Raw genomic sequence first — 20,133 nt, 5'->3', positions numbered from 1 at the left:
ATGCAAACAATGCGACAAAAGTGCCCATATTTAGCCAGCACAGTTGGTTAGCGTGCCTGCCTTTAACCCGGGGGATATGGGTTCAAGGCTTATCGCTGCTACCACTGTGGACGTATGGGGTGTTCTCGGTAAGACACTTAAAGGCATTTGTCTAAATTGTCAGTGATTCAAAAAACAATCTGCACAACATATGTGGTAAGCGGGCACAAGGTGTATGAAACAGAACACCCGTGTTACAACGACTGTCGTTGTCCCACCATGCGAGGATATGTAAGTTGCATTTATTTATAAGTTCCCATACTATTTCGCTATGAATAAGTTATTAATATTTTCAGTTGAACTTCTCTACGTGGTTGAATCTAACCTCAGTCATGCAAATCAAGTTTTGACCAAGAATAATCTAAATAATGTCACAGTGGTTCATTGTGATGAAATTGAAAAAGCTTTCACTGACCCTCTGTAAGTTTTCTTTAACTAGCTGTGTTTTACTTGTGTGAAAGGCTTCCAAAACTTTTTGCCCACAACCCATTTTAACTTTTTAAAAATTTTTCACCAATCTTTATTTTGTGACTTCACGGGTAAAACTGTCCCAGAAGTAATGGGTTTAAGGCTTGTAGCTGCTACCATTGTGGGCGTATGTGTCATTGGGTAAGACACTTAACGGCAATTGCTCCAACCCAGTGGTCACTAATGGGTTGTCCAAATTATCAGCCATACATAAAACAGTAAAAAACCAAATCCAAAAAAATATACATTTACAAAGTAACATACATGGTAACTCGTAAGCTGGCACGAGGTGTTGAACACCCGTGTTATAATGACTGTCCTTTCCGACCACACAAGGATAAAGTAAGTTACATTCATTTATTTAATAGACACCATTTTTGTCGTACAATTAATGGGTGTATTTGTCTCTGTACACACGTATCATCTGTTCTAACAAAGTATATATGGGCTATGTTTCATTTATTAACATCAAACATTTCATGTTTTAAAGTGTTGAAGGAGTGATAATATGTACTCCTACTGACAAGCATGAGCCGTACCTAAAGTTGGCTTTAAAAACTGGTACGTTGTAATAGGCCATGAAATTCAGCTCGCAATATCGCAGCAATTTGCGCAGCTCTGCCTTTACTAAGAAAGGCAGACAAGAATACATTTGCTTTTAATTGAAATTGTTAACATTATATGTACACATTATATTTTAAATTTTCTGTTAGGTTTTATGGAGTAGGGGGGGGGAAGATGGGACACTTTTAGTACATAATATATAAATATCTTGAACCTGTTTTAAACAATTAACAATGGCCTGTAGGAGTTGTGAGAATACGGTTTTATAATTTTTTTGTTGTTTACTACCAAATAAGACGAAAATAGAATGAAAAGGTGTCCCATCTTCCCCCATCTTACTACACAAGAAATTGTATAATAATACTACTTCAACCGTTGATTGATAAAAATGTTAATTTATATATTGAGGTGTATGCTAAACTATTACTTATCTATTGTTGAGATAATTATTTATTAAATATATATTTATATGCTTACCTATTCAGTGACTTTTAGATTCCTTAGTTACTTTAGGTAACAATATCATGTCTATCTTTACTGATCTACAATAATCCATAAAAAAGGAAATTATTTATTATTTTAATCAATACTTCAGGGAAGCATATTCTTTGCGAGAAACCGATTGCTATCGGCCTGGATACTGTGATGAGTTGTTATAGAGAAGCAAAAGATAAAGGCTTGGTTCTGTTGTGTGCGTTTAACAGGTATTCTATTTAGTTCTATAATTTCTTGTCCTGACATAATGGTCAGTGTTAGTGCATTGGTCTATAACCAAGACTCCCAGGGGTAATGGGTTCAGGGCTCGTCGCTGCTACCATTGTGAGCGTACGTGTTCCTTGGGCAAGACGCTTAACGGCAATTGCTCCAACCCAGGAATCACTAATTGTAATGGGTTGTCTAAATTATCAGCCATACAGAAACCATCACCCACAAAGTTACATACAATAAAACTCTTAAGCCGGCATATGTATTTAAACTCTGCATTTAGGTATGAAAAGATGTTTCTTTATGGCAACACATATGATACTACATTATAATAATCGGGTTTTGAAACCACTAATTTGTTCACCGCATTCCCCCTTTTTTATAATATTCCACAACACCATATGAAATAACACACAGGCAAAAGTTGTGTCTCGTACACTTTAAAATTTTTATTTACCTGCGATAAACCTTTTCAGGCGTTTTGACCCTCAGTTGTACAAAATGCGCGAACAGCGACACACAGTTGGCCCGATTCATAGCGTTAAAATTTGTTCAAGAGATTCACCAAGACCTTCTATAGATTATCTCAAAATCTCAGGTTCTCAAAATAGTTAAATAATTGATTTACAACTTTTAAACCAGTAATAAACTATATATAGCGATTAATCCTAAAAATGGTGTTAATATTTATTTTTACTATTTATAGACTTTTATCAAAGTAAATTATTTAGAATTAGTTCATTTTGAGTAATTAAAAGTCTTTACCCATTTATCCAAGAAAGGTCTAATTTATAATTGGGAAAATCTGTTTGTGTTTATAAATTCAAGGAATATCAGTAAAATACCTTTAGTATTAAATTGCTTACATTTGCTTCAGTACGTGGTTGTTTAACACATTGCATCTTTATAACTAGGTGGGATCTTCCATGATTGCTTGATCCATGACTTGGACATGCTACGTTGGATATTAGAAGAAGACCCTGTAACTGTGTATACCACAGGTTGTGTATATGTTTATATTAATGTATTGACTGGGTAATTGAAACTGCAAAAGCCAGTAAAAAAGTCCAATATATTGTAAGTTTGCTCATACTAGAAAATGTCCGAATAAAATCTCATGCCAGCTTACGAGTTACCATATATGTAACTTGTTTACCCTCGCATGAGGGGGAACGACAGTAGTTATAACACATGTGTTTTTTTTGTAATTTTGTAGGTGATTATTTTTATGCATAGCTGAATAATATAGGCAACGGATAAGTGACCACTGGTTTGTAAGTTGTATCAATTACTGTTAAGTGTCTTGCATAAGAACCTATCTATTATACATTTTTTTTGTAAATATATTATCAATGTAATAATTAAATTACTTTTATCTCCATACCTTAGCTCATACATTTGACCCTGAAATCAAAGCTTTGGATGATTACGACACCGTGTTTGTTGTGTTGAAGTTTCCATGTGGGGTGATTGCTCATATAGATGCATCGCGTCATTGTGTGTTCGGGTACGATCAAACTGTTCAGGTAAATTGTTTGTATCACTTTGTGTTGATTCAAGTTTACAAAGGAAATTGGATCATTATGGCTTTCTGTACTTTTTGTGCATTGGATCTCTCATTTTACTTTATAAAAAAATATTAAATGTTTCAAGCCTTTTTCGTTTATTGTTAAAAAAACAAAAAAGAAGGTTACAGAATTCCTTTCAAATATGAGTAATGAGGATTAAACAAGAAACATTTAAAGTATTAATAATACAATGATCAGCTTATTAAACATCGATATCATGATAACAAGCAAATAACGCCACGCATGACAAATAAACTTTGGCGCCTTTGGCACACATGCACCTTGGAACCTTGGACTTTTTGGACCTATGGTACCACTTCCATGACTTATCAAAATATAGGTGTCTGTAACAGAAGTAATCTTGAAATAAACCTGTTTGGCCAAAAAAATAATGTAGAACTAATTTTTCACCAGCAGATTTAACATCTGGTATGATATATTTAAATAAAAGGAAACTTATATATATTAAAACCTTGTCAAGCCATTTGGTCTGCTGTTTAAATTTCACCATTTATTTGCCCTAAACCACTAACAGTGACCACCTAAATGGATTAAACTAATTAAAATAACTATTATAATATTTAAAAGAATATTTTGACATGCTTGTTTAACAATATTTGTCGGTTAAAGAGCCAGATCACCCGTGTTAGATCACTGTTAGTGTTGGTGAAGAACAGTAAACAGACATTTAAACAGCAAACCACAGAAAATGATCTATGTAAAGTACATATGTATGTAAAGTAGATATTACATCTTTACAATGTATGCTACATCTTACCCGTATAGATTTATGGTGAAAAAGGAAACATCATAAGCGATAATCCTCTTAAGTCGGGCCTTATAAGAAACGGAGGGGCGGAACGAGATGAAATATTTTATTCATTTCCCACAAGATATGCAGCGGCTTACCAGGAAGAATTGAAACATTTTGTTGATTTAATTAAAGGTGAATTTATAAATAATTAAAATAATTTAACTGATTTATCCTTGCTTGCCCAGGCAACGACAAGCCTTAAAACAAAGGTGTTCTGTTTCATACACCTCGCGCCCGCTTGTAAAAATTTTTGAAATTTATTTGTTTGAATGTACAACTTCAACAACCCTTCAAAAAAACATCTGAGAAAATTAGCTGTCTTGCCCAATAATCACACCGTTTAGCCTGATGCGCAAATAATCACGCTAATTGTTTTGAAGGTACAACATCAGTTAGTCGTGTAAAACCAAGCGACACGCTGCGTGCGACTTATTTGTGCGAAGCTGTTGAAGAATCTTGCAGGACTGGTAAAGTTATAAATGTGCCAAGCTTCTTTCAAAACTTGTTCAAGGGCAAGACTGATGATCCTTTACTCAATGAGTAAATGCTCCCCACAAATCAAATGCAGTTGTAGCTCACACTAATTATGCTACAGAGATGGCTCTATTTTGTAACAATTTTTTACCAACTGCTAAGATTTGCTGCAACATTAGATGTACTATGCTGTGGTATAAACCACAACTGTAGATGCAGCAAGTAATTTACCAGCGTTGTGAGTTGCTGATGCAGTAATTTTATATTTGGGTTTCTTTTGTATGCAGACTAACTACACGTATGACTTCAATAGCAAATAAAACTTCATAGGCAATGCAAAAGATGGTTTGTTATGTCGTTTGTAAATTGTTAATGAAAAGAAAACTTACAATTCAAATGGAAATGACGTAAACACTCGCGAGTCGTTTTGCTGCAGATGCGGTTTACACACTCGAGCTGTTCGTGGAAAAGCCGACCAGATTTCCTAGTAATTGTTGGTTAAGAAGCAAACGGCTTATCTCTGCTGTTGTAAGTAACATTGTGGTTGATAACCAAATGTTAAGCACTGGGCGCTAATGAAAAAAAGGGTTATCGCTATACCACGCGTTGTACCATTGTTTGTGGCCTTGATTGCTTCTTAACCAACCAGAAATAACTCACATGTTACATTAATTCGACTTCATACGTTTATTATTTTCGTTAAAAATCCCTATAGAGTTAGCAGCATATCTTTTCATTCTAAGCTTTTGACGTTTATCCACAGTGGGTGAACTAAAATGGCCTAAATTACAAAAATCAAAATAAATTAGAATATTGCCAAAATAATCGTTCTGTCCCCAATACACCTAATAACTAACAATCTCTTTCAAGTTGTGTTTATTTTACCTGAATATCAAGTATTGTCATCAATGTTTCTACTTTAAATAACACGAGAATTCATTAGAATTCACAGTTTTTGTTTCAATAAAAAAACAACAAATCACTGAAAAAGATTGAAAAATTTAATCTATTCAAGTTCAAACATTTTCATCTTGGATATAATATGTCATAATGTCCAGGTTTATAAAGAATATGCAAAGTAGGTTCGGTGTCTTCGGGAAAATCATGAAATGCAAGTTGGTTTCCCCCTCGATCGAGATAAGCAACACGTACGCTTGCGTTTAACGCACTGGTGAGCGCGATGATATGAATATGATCGCTTTCCTGGTACATTGGCTCGACTTCCTATTTATAAAACAACATATTCAGTTACTTCTGCTACCAGGCATAGTATAAATAATATATCAGTGGCTCATCTGGTATAAAAACGTAGTATAATTCCAACGTTTCCCTGATGAATCTCGCCGTATGGCAGACGAAACGTTGGAAACATACTATGTTTTTATACCAGATAAGCCACTGGCCCACTAATTTATTATTTATAAAACAACCGTTTAAAACAGAACACAAATACACAGCTTGCCTGCTTATCAGTTACTGAGTATGTAATATAATGGTGCTACGAAAGCTGAAGTTAGTGCTTAGTGGATTAGGGTTCAGAGGGTTTAGCAGTTAGGTTGTTTCTTGTTTTCGAACTGTCTTAGACAAACCACATTTTTCATATAAGATATAACGATTATAATTGTTTATTATCCTTGATTGAATGGACTTATTTCATTAACGGGGCAGATGATATAAGACGGGTGTTCAGTATAAAGCAGCTTATCTGCAAATAGACTTTGGATCAAAGGTTCTCAATATTGATTACCAAACGCAACAATATATACAATTCAGAATTCACTTTGTAGCCTGATAAACAATTTTAAATATATTTATCAAAACATGGACTTTAACTAAACATTACCCAATAAACATAACAAAGTCATGTGTGTCCAACTTTCCCACCTTATCTTTATTTAAAAAACTTTGTCACTGGTTATACAGAACAACTTACAGTTTTACAAAACTCCACAATAGATTTTCCATTATCGATAAAATTTTGGTAGAAATCGGCGTCAAGTTGAAGTTGGCATGAAGCGATTAATCGCAAGTAAACAACAAAATAATTGGAGAGACCTTCATCAACAAAGGAATTGCTCAATTCATCCAACGTCGTGCCTTCCCCGATGGAGTTAACCACGGACATAAACTGAAAAACATAAACTTCCAACATTTATGAATGAATGAAATTTTTTATTTATTATTTCGTCTCTTCGGTCACTATAACAAAAATACGGGTAGTTACAGTAAAACAACAGTTGTTAAAACACGCTTATTGATAAAAATGAAAAAGAGGTAACCTTTTGGATGAAAGACGTGACCGTTACATCCTACGGACAATACAGTGTAAATTATTTTAGAGTATTATTACGTTATTGCAAGAAATTCAAAACCAATAGCCTTTTGGTTACAATGCCACTGGTTTCGAATGCCCCCTCTCTCCCAAAACAAAAATCCTGTTACATGTTAATTTCATGCTACTTTGTTTTGTATATATTATATATAAATATTAGATTTCTGTGTGCTTAAGATTTCAGTGGCATACATGTATTCACATGTTCTGATTTTTAAAGTCTTCTAAAACAAATGAAGAAAGAAAATACGTTAGTAATAAGATCCCACCACAAACAACGAGCTTACATTTTCATAGAAATCTTCCACTGTAAAGGAAGGATAATTTAGACTCATCAACTTTTTCAGCGTCCCTGCGGCAGCTTCTTTAAATCTACAACACAGATTTTCCTTTAAGAATAATTTAGTTTGAGGAAAAGCAGTTTTTAATTAATATTACAAAATACGGAAATTATTAATGTTTTACACAATTACATCTTAAATATAAAACATTACAAAACACATCCAAATAGAAAACTTAACAGTCTAACTATTGGATTCTAACTAACCACTTTTCCTCTAGAAATCATATTCACTCATGGCCCATATAACATTGTGTTGTTTCTTGCCACCCATATAAACATTATACTAAACACCTTAGTGATCAAATCTATAAAACATTGATAATAAATTGATCAAACACTGAATACTTTGCGTAATCTTTCTTATTATGCAACAAAACTTCTAAATATCCGAATCCAAAAGCACGAAAGAAACAATTCCCGTCTCCCCTTGTTTTCCTCACATGGGTGTATCGTTTGCTTAACTCCTGTGAAAATATTGCAAGATAACGACAACAACGGAAAATTGACAGCCCACAAAGTTACATACATAGTAACTCGGAACAGCATGAGGTGTATGAAACAAAACATGAGTGGTTGGTATAACAAATGTCATTGCCCCGCCAGGCAACAATAAACTATAAATAAATTACATTTATTTAATGTTCTTTTCCACACATTCTGGGTATCCAGCTTTTACAAGTAACATACTTATATTTCAATTGTTTTACAACAATAATGTTTAATCTTTTTGTACCTGAATTTTATGTTGGTATTGTTTATCATCTGCTGAATACTCAGACTTCAATGTCAAGATTTCTTGTTTGTTTCCAACAAGAGATGAAGAAGCAGCAATCTATAAAGAAGTTGAGTAGGATTGAACTGACATTATTTAAAACTTCAAAATAAATATTCCGTTTCATACATATTACATATGATACAATTTTCTATTTTTCTTCATTATAAATATTTCAGTTCAAACACTACTATCTTCTCCAGTCAGGTAAGAAGTTAAAACGAATTATCATCATTTTGGAAATGTCACTCCAGATTGAGTTCAACTTAATAACATGATTAGCAACAACTATGTAATTACTCAAACATCAAACTTCTTTGGTAAATACAACAACTGGGATTTGAATACCAGATATTGTAATGATGGTTTTAAATTTTTAATGTGTGTTTATTTTACTATATAGGTGATTTTGAAATAACATAAATATATATTAGGGAAGTTAGTGTTTAAAATAGTAGGAGCAGTCAATCAAATACAAAGTGAAATAAATTAACAAACCTCATTTTGAATGTTGTTCTGCATTGTTGTAACTGCTTCATCAAATTCTTGGTTTGGTAATGCTGGAAGTTTAATCAATTATGACTTGGGGCCAAAAATAACTAAAAGTTTGAATACAAAAGGTGGACCTGCCATACTCTGATTATACTAAATAAAATTTATTCCCAGAGGATACGGGTTCTCAAGGCTGCAGCCGTTGTAAAGGTATGTGTCTATTTGCAAAACATTTCACGGCAATTATTTCAACTCAGTCTCGCACCAAGTCAATGTTATACAAACTCAGTACATGGAATAAAAAGGTGTCAGATACGTGGTAACTTAATCAGGTAACGGTAGGCAAGCACAATGTGTATGAAACAGAACACCCTTGTTAGTTTTTATAACAACTGTTGTTGCCCATAAATAGTTAACATTTATTCAAATATTTGGCGCTAGTGAAGAATCCTCCGGTACATAGCAGAATAAGCTGGTGGAAAGTGTTAGAGGTTGGTGGTTAGTTAGGGGTTAGTAGTTAGGGGGTTAGTGATTAGCAAATAAGAAGGGGGGGATTCTTCACTAGCGCCGAGTATTTAAAGCCGAAACACAAGAATTTTGTGCAAAACCGCAACAACAATTAAAGAATTCGTTTCAAACGATTTTGTCGAATTTAAGTACAAGAACCAAGTTAGTTTGAACGCAACTTATTTGTTACTTACTGCTTAAATATTCTTGGTCTTTAACTTCGTCGGGTTTTTTATCAGACATCTTGTCGGGAAACAACAACAAAAATAAAAAAAATTCTTCAACTTTTGTGTCAAATGTGAACAAAAATCAACAATAACAATTATTTCCAAAAAGAGAGCAAACTTTTTCGGATAAAATGTTTATATTTCGGATAAAACTGTGAGTACAATTAAAGAGTATTTACAACAACAACAAATGTTTTACTTAACAGCTATAGATAGAAACTTATGTTAGAATTATCAGCGCTTTAAACTTTCCATCTGTTTTGCGTTAAAAACGTTCTTAGTCACGGGGAATTACCTTATTGTGTTAAGTAATTTTGTCAATGCATATACTGGCCATGTATTAATGTCATTTGTAGTTCTTTTTACTACGGATAAACACGAACAGAAGGAAAAAATATAACTGAGTTATTATACACGACACACACCGGGTTATTGCGAAGTAAAAGTTTTTCTTTGTTTTTCGAATAACCTTCGAATGGTAGTGAGTGCGACTTTGGAATATATAATAGGGTTTAACACACTGTTAATGGGAAGTAATATGCCGGCACTTATGACATAAACAATGTTGTCAAGTTGTACACCAGATAAACTAACGAAAGCCATCAAGCAAATCGGGATCCAACAACAAAAATTGCACAAGATCATTATGGAAACGGTCTGTAGCAACTTTTTAGACTTCTTATTGCTCCCCTTTATGACGGCGTTACTTCTACGAAACAGGCAAGCGTATGCGAGAGCAATATAGATAAACAGGATGAAGTTGAAAACAATAAGAAACGTTGAGTACTCCCACGCTTCGTCGCCTTCAGTTTTCACAAACAACTTCGGCATGCACACGCTCGTAGCGCTGAAGTATCCGAACTCTCCCTTTAATTCAAGCTCCTTGAACACCTTGGTCACCGTGTCTTTAACCTCTAACCAATCTTTGGGTGCTGTTGCATTAACCACAAATTGTGATGCCCTATTGGCAAGCCAAACAACTTTACTTTTCGGGACCTCTTGTTTTGCGAAAAAATAGTTCGGGAACCATAGTGTATTGACAAAGTAGCCTGATTGGCTCATTGATGGGATACAAGCCAACAATACGCCAATCACCCAAGCACAAGCAGATGGGATAACGTAGCTTATTTGTTTTGCATTTATCATCTTAATAGGAAAATAGACGGAGGCGAGTCGAAACGTAGCCATTGACGCCATTATAAGCGCTGAGACCTCGGTCGAAATAATTACAAGTGTTCCAAGAAAAGAACAAAGACTGCTACTTCTCCAGTGAGCATCATGGTGACAGTAACTTCCGGTGAACTGGACCCCGACTCCCGATATTGCTATCAGATAAATTCCCATCAGCGAATCAGAAACAGAGAGATTTATTAGAAACGTAAGAAACGACGTTTTAACCGGGTCCGAATTCACGCCGGTCTTCAGCTCTAACACTGAAGCTGTAAAAACTACAATGTTCCCAAGCAGTGCTATAAACCCCATCACCCAGAAAATGACTCTAAAGAAGGTAATTCCTATCATTTCAAATGGAGATGAAAACACATGGTTTATTGAGCTTACAGGCGGGCATTCATCGCTACCATCGCTACAATCTTTGATCCCATTTTCTACTCGGTCTCTTGAAACTGAAAGCGGTTGTTTGTTCTTGCAGTAAAATCGAGAAGCTGAACAAATTGACTCCCATTCGTCCGATCCATCATTACAGTCGGGAACTCCATCACAAAGCAAAGATTCTCCGATGCTAAACAATAAATCGGTTTTGTTATGGCAATAATAACGACCTGGGCAGTTTACCTCATCGAAACCCGTGCTACAGATATCGTAGTAAACTATTGGAATACCATCGCAGTATTGCCTTTTATGTAGAAAAAGCTGACCACGTTTTTCCCAAATTGAAGTAGCTTGCTTCTGGTGACATCGTATAGAAAAGTCGCAAAAATGTGTCTGATTTGGACAACCTACGTCGCATTCATCTTCCCTATTGTAACATTCGGGAATCCCGTCACACATGGTTGCGTTTGTATAGATTGTACCTAATCTGTCTGTCGGGCAGAAAATATGACCAGTACCGTTTCGTACAACTGTGTCATCTGCGTTCGGTTTGCTGCAGTACTTTGTATTTGACCCCCCACCACAGTTAAGCGATTTGTTGCAAGTAACTTGTTCGTTTGGAAGGCACTCACCGCTACATAATATCTGCCCGATCGGACAGACCTCTTTAGATTCTCCCAAAACCTCTTTACATATTGTCTGGTTTTCGCATAAGCACTCATCAGACGCATCATAACAGTCGACAACACCATCACAAACCTGCATGGGTGACAACAACAGTTTCTTATCCAAGCACTGGAAACATTTCAACTTCCCATCGACGTAGCAAATGTCAGATTTATCCTCACAATACGAGTTATTGTTACGAAGGTTCTTTTGTGGGAGAACACACGACGGTTTATGTTGTTGATAATCGTTTACTGCTCTGCATTTAAAGCCAGGGACATCGTACAGTTCGTCTGTGCCGTCTGCGCAATCAGAAAAGCCATTGCACAAATTCGGGCCAATAACCCAACCCTTATCCTCACATTGAATGAAACCGTTCCTGATATAATAAGTATAGGAACAGACCCATTTGGTTTCAGTATATGTGAACGTATCGGGTGAATAAAAGTCGATGTGTTTACAGCTTCTGCCCTTGGGGCGTGTTTTGTTTAACTTCAAAATGTAATCATAACTTGATGCATTATGGCAAAGGAAAGCACTTGTAACGATGACCTCTTTGGATTGTGGGTAATAATAGGGAACAGTTCTTCTGGTGTTTACTTTTATAATCTCACATGATTCGTCAGAAAAATCTTTACAGTGTTGCTTTCCATCGAAAAGATCTTTAATTTCAACGCATCCGAGACCCGAAGTACAGTTGTTGGGATTCAGTATGCACCCGCACTTAACACTCTCCGTTCCACAAGTGCAGTTGGTCTCATCAGAAAAGTCTTCACAATCTCGATCATCATCGCATTTATACTTGTTCTTGTAACAGTGTTTATGGTAACCCCAAAACTTTGGGCAAGTACCTCCATTCGCATTACAAGCACACTCGGTTTCATGACTCGCACAAATACGTGTGCAGTTTCTTTCGTCGCTCCAATCACCGCAATCGTTTTTCCCATTGCATCTTCTTGCTTCACTAAAACACGGCCAGTAATAAACGTAGTTACTGATATCGCATGTCCCGTTTAGATGGCACTCGCACGCCGTTTCGTTGTGAGATTTACAGACATGACTGCAGTTTCTTTCATCGCTCCAATCCCCACAGTCGTTATGACCGTTACACCTTTGTGTATCTGTGTATATACCACGCACTCTTTCCCCGCTTCTGGAGCAAAATTGCTTCTCACGTTGACAGTCGCATTCAGTTTCACCTGTTTAAAAATCTGTTTTAGAACCAGCGTTAGATTTCAGTTGAGCCCGACCTGGACAAGTTTAACCTAAAAGCCATATCGCCTGATCGTGATTTTAACAAACAACACTCTTTTACAGTTATGAGGATACCGTTATATCATTAGGTTAACATTTTGGTTTACTACCAAATGGGATGAGAAAAAAGTAAAAAATATTTTCCATTTTACCCCACCCTACTATATGAGCTCACCTGGTAAAAGAACTTCTTGCGAAACCGAAACTTTCAGAAAACAAATGAGGATTAATATTGTTAGTTTCATATTTGGTACAACTATATAAACGTTAAAATCAAACGGCAAAAATCTTTTTTTTTCTGAAAACAGTAACAACTATTATTTATAAGTTTACATAAGGTCAGCCTATCAGTTCAAAAAACATCAAGGGGTTCAGTTTGTTTACACTTACGACTAAACCTTTCATTGCTAGCTATTACGTTAAACATTAAAAAGTAAGTACTCGTTTTTTAAACGTCACATCCACGTCGAGCATAATATACAAATCAGTCAATCAATTAATCGGTAAACTGCAGGACAACTTGATTTGTTTAAAACAATTTCTTCTGTTTCTAAGATTCGACCACCAGTGCTATTACCCGACTGTAGGTTTTTACCCAGTGTATTATTAATAAGAAACAGCCACGCTTTCATTTACACTTTGCTCAAGTCGTTTCTTCGCGTCTTTAACTACTCTAGTTTTGCCGCTTATCCCTTTCGTTGTATTAGTTGGTCTGATTGTTGTTACTAAAGTGATAAACCAACATTTATGCTATAGTAATGAGGGGTAAGATGGTACACCATTGTCTCCCATTATCCCATATGTCTAGATAATGTTTTAACAACTATATAATTCAGTAAATACATATCCTTTGTTTACTACCAAAAGGAACGAGAAAAGAAAATGAAAATGTGCCATCTCACCACAACCTACTATACAATACGTGGAAAATATACATCGTTTCTAAGGTTTTGTGCGTGTTATTGTGTTTCGCCATCAAATCCCCCTTGTGTCGCGTGCGTCAGAGCATCCGTTCCTAACCATTTCTTAAAATCAAACTTTTCTAGTTTCTCTATAGAAGTTTAAACGATACGTGGACGGTTAAATTTATCATCGGTTTCAACAACATCAAAAAATCATCAGCCAAACACCTTCAAACCTAAAACTATAAGATGTTAACGATATTTCTACTAAACAAGACACATTGGCGTTACACTAAACTCCCCAAAGGTGTAGAATATAAAAGATTATAATAAACCAAAAGTCGACCTAAATACTCGCACACCTTTTTTACTATAAATTTTAACCAAACACATTTTATTAAAAAAACGTAAAACGCCTATTTTCGTTTAAAATAAACTCATATTTACTGGTTACTATACACCAAGCTTCCAGAATTACTGTTACTGTATACACATCTGATCTGTTGTTGTAAATCGGCTACTGAGAAAGTAATTCGAATAGGAAACGCGTAGCCAGCTTTAACTTATTGGAAAATTATCAACAAAGTTTTGTTTTCGTAACAAAATAAATAAATTTTGCTTTTTCTCGCAGAACAACCACGGTCGTTATAACACGGGTGTTCTGTTTCATACACCGTAGGCCCGCTTACGAGTTACCACGTAGGCATACATGATTTTCGTGTTTTTCTGCGTATGGCTGACAAAATGGACAACCCATTAGTGACCACGGGGTTGGAGCAATTACTATAATTTTCTTGCTCAAAGACGCATACGCCCACAATGGTAGCAGCGTCGAGCCTCGAACCCATCACCTCGGGGTTAAGGACAGGCGTGCTTACCAATGTCCGTCCAAGTTTAACTACAATCTTGTGCTGAACAACAGTTAAAATTTAAACAGTATAAAAACAAACAAACGTTGCCGGATATTTTTATTACGGTAACTCCATTATCATACAAACAATAAATCGGGGCAGAATCAATTGCGATCCGCCGGACATAGAGATCACGTGACATGATCAGTACTTACCTCAACTTTTAACATTCAAAAACAAACTATTTGAATCTATATAAAAAACATCGCAAATTAAATTATTGCCAATTGAATCTAGACTAAGCCAAGAACAGTGTGCAATAACAGGCAGTGTATAAATGACACTAGAGTCTTACTTAAGAAAGCACATATTGAGAAAAGGACAGAAGTGAATACGTCAATTGAATGAGAGCATCAAAACAAAGCTGCTATAAGATGGTTTGTTAATAGACCAGAGTAAGTTTGGAATATGTCCAATATATAGAAGTGTTAATATAGTGAAGAACCACACCTCTACAATACCCAATCACGCAATATCTTTTTGTCTAACTGTTGTAGAACGACTGGAAATGAGCTTTTCCAGCATCGTGCGTGCATAGCGTAGTCGATGGGCCAACTCCCGACAACAACCGTGTTTTTGTAGTTGTGTCAAACGGTAGGTACAGAACTTTTTCGTGACATCAATGTATGTAACAGCACCCATCAATGGACACAGAATGATTTTTGTGTGGTCCTGTGAAGATGTATTTATGTTATTTCTATAATTCACACAATGCATAGACAGAATTAATATGTTTTGACAATAGTTCTAAATTTTTTAAATCCGACTTTTGGTGAATTCCACGTTTTTTACATTTACATTTGCTTTTGTTGTAATTCTAATTACAATTTTAGCATAAACGCCTATATCACTGGTGCCTCACAAGGCCAGTAAACTTTTCCAATTGCAATGCAAGGAAAAGTTTAGGAACCACCAGTATAACTAACTACAGAAAAATCTGGTGAGTCACCAAATATCAAAACCTATTGGTAAAGTGGTGAACATTAGATTTAAAGAAATGTTTACGTTAAAGAAATTGATCTGTAAGGTTCCGTTGCTGAGGTGGAGGATGATGGCACTTCTCGTGCGGAACCATGTGCGGAGAAACGGGAGGCGAGAAAATTGATCGCCTTCCTTGGGGGCCATGTTTGCTCCCGCCTGTAGATAAATATATCATGGTAATGTTGGTGTCATAATGTTATATATGAATATACAATACCAAGTAAACACCCACTAAGATACATACTAGGTGATTCCTTTATACACTTTTGGTGCATGTTAGTTTGAAGAGCAAGTAAGTAAATACTAATCAATGGGTTGGAACAATTACTGTTAAGTGAACAACAAGGACCCACTAACTATTGATAATAGTAGCAGCATTGAGATTTGAACCCGGGTACCCTCGGTTTACAAGGGAAAAGCTCATACCAAGGCAACGATTGCAACCAATATAGTGGTTTTGTAATCGATCTTAGATTATAATGCATCAAAAATCATTGGCTATAAGCGATCAGCGAAGTATAAAAGTTGTAACCGGAGTTAAAATAAAAGAATTTAATTAGATAACATTTCATCATTTAGTTAGAACGCTACGAGCTGTGCATTTTGAGATTAAATCATATTTTGCATTTTTTTGTAAAATATTTATTTAATTTTTAGCTTTGAAGCAAACCTTAAGCAGATGTTCTGACATGTAGTTTCGGAAATATTTAAGCAGAGTGACTTTCTTTGTAAGTGTATCAGGATAGGACTTCAACGTATGATAAGATTCGCTCATCTCCTTGTCTATGTATTCAATCTGTTCATCGTTGTTGTAAAGAAGAAGTCTTGTGCAATCATTGAATAAAACACCATTGCTGTTGTCACATAGCTGGTAACCTGATGATGGGGACAATGTTTACAAAGGTTCTAGTTATAATATCAACATTTCAAATTTTTAAAAGAATTCGCAAACTTATTTGTGAAAAATATTTGTTCCCAATCCTGGTTTGTAACAAACATATGCTGCAAAAGTAACAACCTCAAAAAAATTGTTTAAAACTGTTCTAATCTCTAAAAATAAATAATCTTTTTTAGTTTAAACGATAAAATGTTGAAACTGTTGCTTACCTAGTCCATATTTGTCGGTATAATCCACCCATTTACTTATCCACAACACAGGGTTGGCTGCCGGGTCTTCTGCCTCATCTAAACATTAACAAATATGAACATTAAAAAAGAAAGAAATATTAATTTTATAAATTAAATAAACATTATTAGAGTATTCCTGTTTTGCAAATTAAAGAAATATTTCCTTGCTGTAAAAAAGTGTTGTGACTTGTGCAAAAAAGTCTAAAAAAAATCAAAGCAACTTTTATTCCAACATTTTGGCCACCAACCAGCAAGAATTAACTAGGATCAGACACCACAACAGCAAACAACCGATAAATATTAACATCCGAATAACATTAACTTTTATACAAGAGCAGCCAAAAGTTGATACAGAGTAATTATAAAGGTAACGAACCCATTTCGATAAGTCTCCGCTGTGATGGGTTGGAATCTATGAGCGTGATGAGTTGTTTCATTAGATCATCCATATGAAAATCTGGTGATTCAACGTCATTCTGTGAAGCAGGTTCACATTTCAAGGTCGCTGCTGCAGAGTTGGTGGAACCAGCTGGAATGAAAGTTTGGTTTCATACATGGTAATAAACATGACAGGATTTACGTTATTATAATCTGACATGACATTTTGTTTCTTAAACAGATTCTTTCTCATACTTAATTATAAATAAATTTTGCAAAAAAAGAAAAATAAATAAATATATATAACTGTTAAATATTATATAACAGAAATGTTCCATAAAATGACATTATTAAAATTTAAGCCTACCACCCATCAAAGCAATGGTATTCAGCCAGATTCATAATTTAATATTCATTACTGATTTTCATTTGAAAAAAAACTGTATGTTTGCAAGACAGAGTTTTTAGCTTATTTCCACTCCATTGTATTATAACTTTTTTTAATAGGTTGCCATATCAGGTCAATTTTTACTCTTTATATAAATCCTACCGTTGTTAATATCATGCAGTGGTTTCCGTTGAGCAGAGTTAAGAAGTGCCGGTGTAAATCGTGGAGCGATGGAGAGACAAGTGGTTGGGAGGCGTGGTGGGAGGTAACCGCACGTGAAGAAATCATCTTGAAGTAAATTGTGAACGGACGGTCGAGAAGGTGGATCATTTCGAAGCATCCTGAGGGGAAGTATTGAAATAAAGATCTTTTTACATGGATTCGAATAATAGACTGATGGTGATAATGCCTTTTTTAATTAACATATAAATATATATATATCACTTGTAGTCTTCAGTTTGGCAGAATGTTACTTTAGCTATTTCATAGCTCGATTTGTAAAAGTAAAAAGGAGTTAAAACTTAGACAATCAATGTTAATCCCAAGTCTACATAAAAGTTTTTGTTTTGCTTTGCAAATTGAGTCTGAACAAAATTGTTTGGTTTAGTTTACGAACTTTGTGATAAGGTTCCTTGCGATTGGAGAAATAGACGGTGGAATACGATATTCATTCTTCTTGATTCTTGAGTAAGTTTCCTTCAATGAAGTTGTTTCGAACGGTGGTTTGCCAATTAATAAGGTGTACCTGATGTTGTGTTCATGGTATTATATATTCAATTTATGGATCAATACATGTGCAACGCGCATATTTGTACAAGATACATACAAGAGGGTGCTGTAGTTTGCAACTAACTTAAACTTAACAAGAGATGATTTTACAACAATTTAATGTCTAGAAGTGAAAAAGCCGAGTTAAATAAACAAGTTAGTTTAAAAACAGACATAACCTTAAAAATCAAAACATAAAAGAAATATCATACAGCATGACTTTATAGAATTCAAAAGAATTTATACAACTAGTCCACTCATTAGTGCTTGGAATTAAAACATCCAACTTACATGATACATCCGAGTGACCAGATATCCACCTCGTAACTATGTCCCTTCTTCCCCAGAACCTCAGGCGCGATATAGTTGGGTGTTCCACACAAAGTTTTCTTACGTTCACCGTCGAAATCAACTTGAGTAGCCAGCCCGAGATCTCCAATCTTTATCTCCATGTCATCAGTCAAGAACAAATTGCCAAGCTAAATAAAAATGAGGAGTTTTAAGTTTTCTGATAAGTTTTTGTCTAAAGTGCAGACTTCCTTTTTTATTTTTAACCTAAATTTTGAAAAATGGTAATAGTAAATATTACGAGATAACTGCTCACTGGTGAAACAATGACTAAGTTATCTAAGTTTGAGAAGGATTTCTTTTTACCAAACCAAATTTGCAGTCCATACATAAACATTATCCATTGCTTAATGTTTTTATTCTTTACAAACATAAAATTACTAATACTTGATTTAATTTCTGTTTATAAAAGTTAATTTTAACATTTTGTCAGCAAAACACAGATTCAACATCCATCAGTAACAAGTTTAATTGAGAGTCAACTTCATGTTTACATTATGTCTCCTTGGTCAAAATCTGTCATATATTTTCAGACTAATAAAGAGCCAGTCCTGATTGTTCTTTTTAAAGCTTTGTCGCTATACACGTTGAGCATATTCATAAACTCTTTATTAGCTTAACACATACAGAATTTAGTGTTCGCCAACCTTTTAACATATTATACTTACTATCAGTTTACTTACAAGAGATTTCCTTGGTAAAATTTTAGCACTAATTTATACACAATAGGTTCATGTTTTGTTTTTGTTAAAATAAAGAAGCTAATTAAGTGAGAGTAGCTTTTTATAAATCACAAGAGGAATGTAAAAAGTTTGCAAAATCTCTAAAATATCCCATTAAAATTAAGATGCTCAGCCAATAAGATTACATGGGAATACAAAGACAAAAAAATGCAGGCAAAACATATATTATGCATCTGTTGTTCAAACCTTCAGGTCTCTGTGTATTATCTTCTTGGAATGCAGGTATTGCATACCGAGGATAATTTGTCGCATGTAATATCTCGCTTCTGGCTCGGTGACAGCTTTTCGCCTTTTGTGCAACTCCATGAGCGACTGTGCGAATAAAATTCAATGCATTTGAGATTTAATTAATCTGACATGAATCACATGCCTATCATGGGCGCCGTTTTATATGGTGCAGACGAGGCCGGCCTACTCTGGATATTATGCAGACGGTGCAGCACCTGCTGCGTATTACTGCATTTTATTAATAAAACCCGTTTAAAATTAAAGAACTAGTCGTTTTAAGCCCGCAAATAGCTAAAGAACTATATATTTAAACGTACTGAGTTATTACGCCCTCGATTGGCATAACAACGATTATTTTCCGTAATGTTTTTCTCAACCACGCGTCCACGCATAATGCTTTGTTACGACATAGTAGCGATTCACACGCTGATTATTTGCGTCATATTATTATTTGATGCGTCGATTATTGACGTCATAATACGGTTTGACGCGTTCATTATTAGCAATCCAAGAGAAAGCAAACTGAATAGTGTACGTTTATGGCGGAGACTGTTTATTAAAACTTTAACGAAAAGTGAACAT

The 20,133-nt window shown here is 35.0% G+C and overlaps 4 protein-coding genes across 5 annotated transcripts in view; 1 reads left to right on the top strand and 3 right to left on the bottom strand.

Moving 5' to 3' along the window:
- LOC100181790 (inositol 2-dehydrogenase) overlaps window positions 1-4,973 on the top strand; it is a 5,746-nt gene extending 773 nt beyond the window's left edge. The window contains exons 1-9 of one of the 2 annotated variants that reach the window (XM_026837200.1): window positions 17-128; window positions 336-459; window positions 998-1,068; window positions 1,667-1,775; window positions 2,253-2,374; window positions 2,691-2,777; window positions 3,166-3,302; window positions 4,131-4,290; window positions 4,539-4,973. In XM_026837200.1, coding sequence (XP_026693001.1) covers window positions 77-128; window positions 336-459; window positions 998-1,068; window positions 1,667-1,775; window positions 2,253-2,374; window positions 2,691-2,777; window positions 3,166-3,302; window positions 4,131-4,290; window positions 4,539-4,702 — 1,026 coding nt within the window. In that variant the 5' untranslated portion in view covers window positions 17-76 and the 3' untranslated portion in view covers window positions 4,703-4,973. Of the gene's footprint in view, window positions 1-16; window positions 129-335; window positions 460-997; window positions 1,069-1,666; window positions 1,776-2,252; window positions 2,375-2,690; window positions 2,778-3,165; window positions 3,303-4,130; window positions 4,291-4,538 lie in introns of those variants that run through there. The other variant, XM_009862072.3, reaches the window with a different exon arrangement.
- A 518-nt stretch (window positions 4,974-5,491) lies between these two features.
- Window positions 5,492-9,485, bottom strand: LOC100179480 (ubiquitin thioesterase otubain-like). The gene is made up of 7 exons (XM_002125492.3): window positions 9,273-9,485; window positions 8,578-8,639; window positions 8,041-8,139; window positions 7,653-7,771; window positions 7,252-7,336; window positions 6,566-6,760; window positions 5,492-5,856 (listed from the first exon to the last, which is right to left on the bottom strand). Exons 1-7 carry the CDS (start codon window positions 9,319-9,321, stop codon window positions 5,659-5,661), a joined length of 807 nt encoding a protein of 268 aa, XP_002125528.1. The 5' UTR covers window positions 9,322-9,485; the 3' UTR covers window positions 5,492-5,658.
- Window positions 9,486-9,578: 93 nt separating this feature from the next.
- Window positions 9,579-13,413, bottom strand: LOC113474733 (low-density lipoprotein receptor-related protein 1B-like). The gene is made up of 2 exons (XM_026836998.1): window positions 12,952-13,413; window positions 9,579-12,721 (listed from the first exon to the last, which is right to left on the bottom strand). Exons 1-2 carry the CDS (start codon window positions 13,019-13,021, stop codon window positions 9,735-9,737), a joined length of 3,057 nt encoding a protein of 1,018 aa, XP_026692799.1. The 5' UTR covers window positions 13,022-13,413; the 3' UTR covers window positions 9,579-9,734.
- Window positions 13,414-14,629: 1,216 nt separating this feature from the next.
- Window positions 14,630-20,133, bottom strand: part of LOC100177145 (serine/threonine-protein kinase PLK1) — a 7,047-nt gene continuing 1,543 nt past the window's right edge. Inside the window, exons 3-11 of the mRNA XM_002126030.5 lie at window positions 19,510-19,635; window positions 18,524-18,711; window positions 18,081-18,209; window positions 17,627-17,805; window positions 17,075-17,227; window positions 16,678-16,755; window positions 16,241-16,446; window positions 15,595-15,726; window positions 14,630-15,261 (exon numbers count right to left, since the gene is read on the bottom strand). Of these exons, the coding sequence (XP_002126066.3) occupies window positions 15,055-15,261; window positions 15,595-15,726; window positions 16,241-16,446; window positions 16,678-16,755; window positions 17,075-17,227; window positions 17,627-17,805; window positions 18,081-18,209; window positions 18,524-18,711; window positions 19,510-19,635 (1,398 nt within the window). The 3' untranslated portion in view covers window positions 14,630-15,054. The remainder of the gene's footprint in view (window positions 15,262-15,594; window positions 15,727-16,240; window positions 16,447-16,677; window positions 16,756-17,074; window positions 17,228-17,626; window positions 17,806-18,080; window positions 18,210-18,523; window positions 18,712-19,509; window positions 19,636-20,133) is intronic.

This window comes from Ciona intestinalis, chromosome 12 (assembly GCF_000224145.3).
Source record: "Ciona intestinalis chromosome 12, KH, whole genome shotgun sequence".
Taxonomy (NCBI): Eukaryota; Metazoa; Chordata; class Ascidiacea; order Phlebobranchia; family Cionidae; genus Ciona; species Ciona intestinalis.
This window is presented reverse-complemented; position numbering and strand designations above follow the sequence as displayed.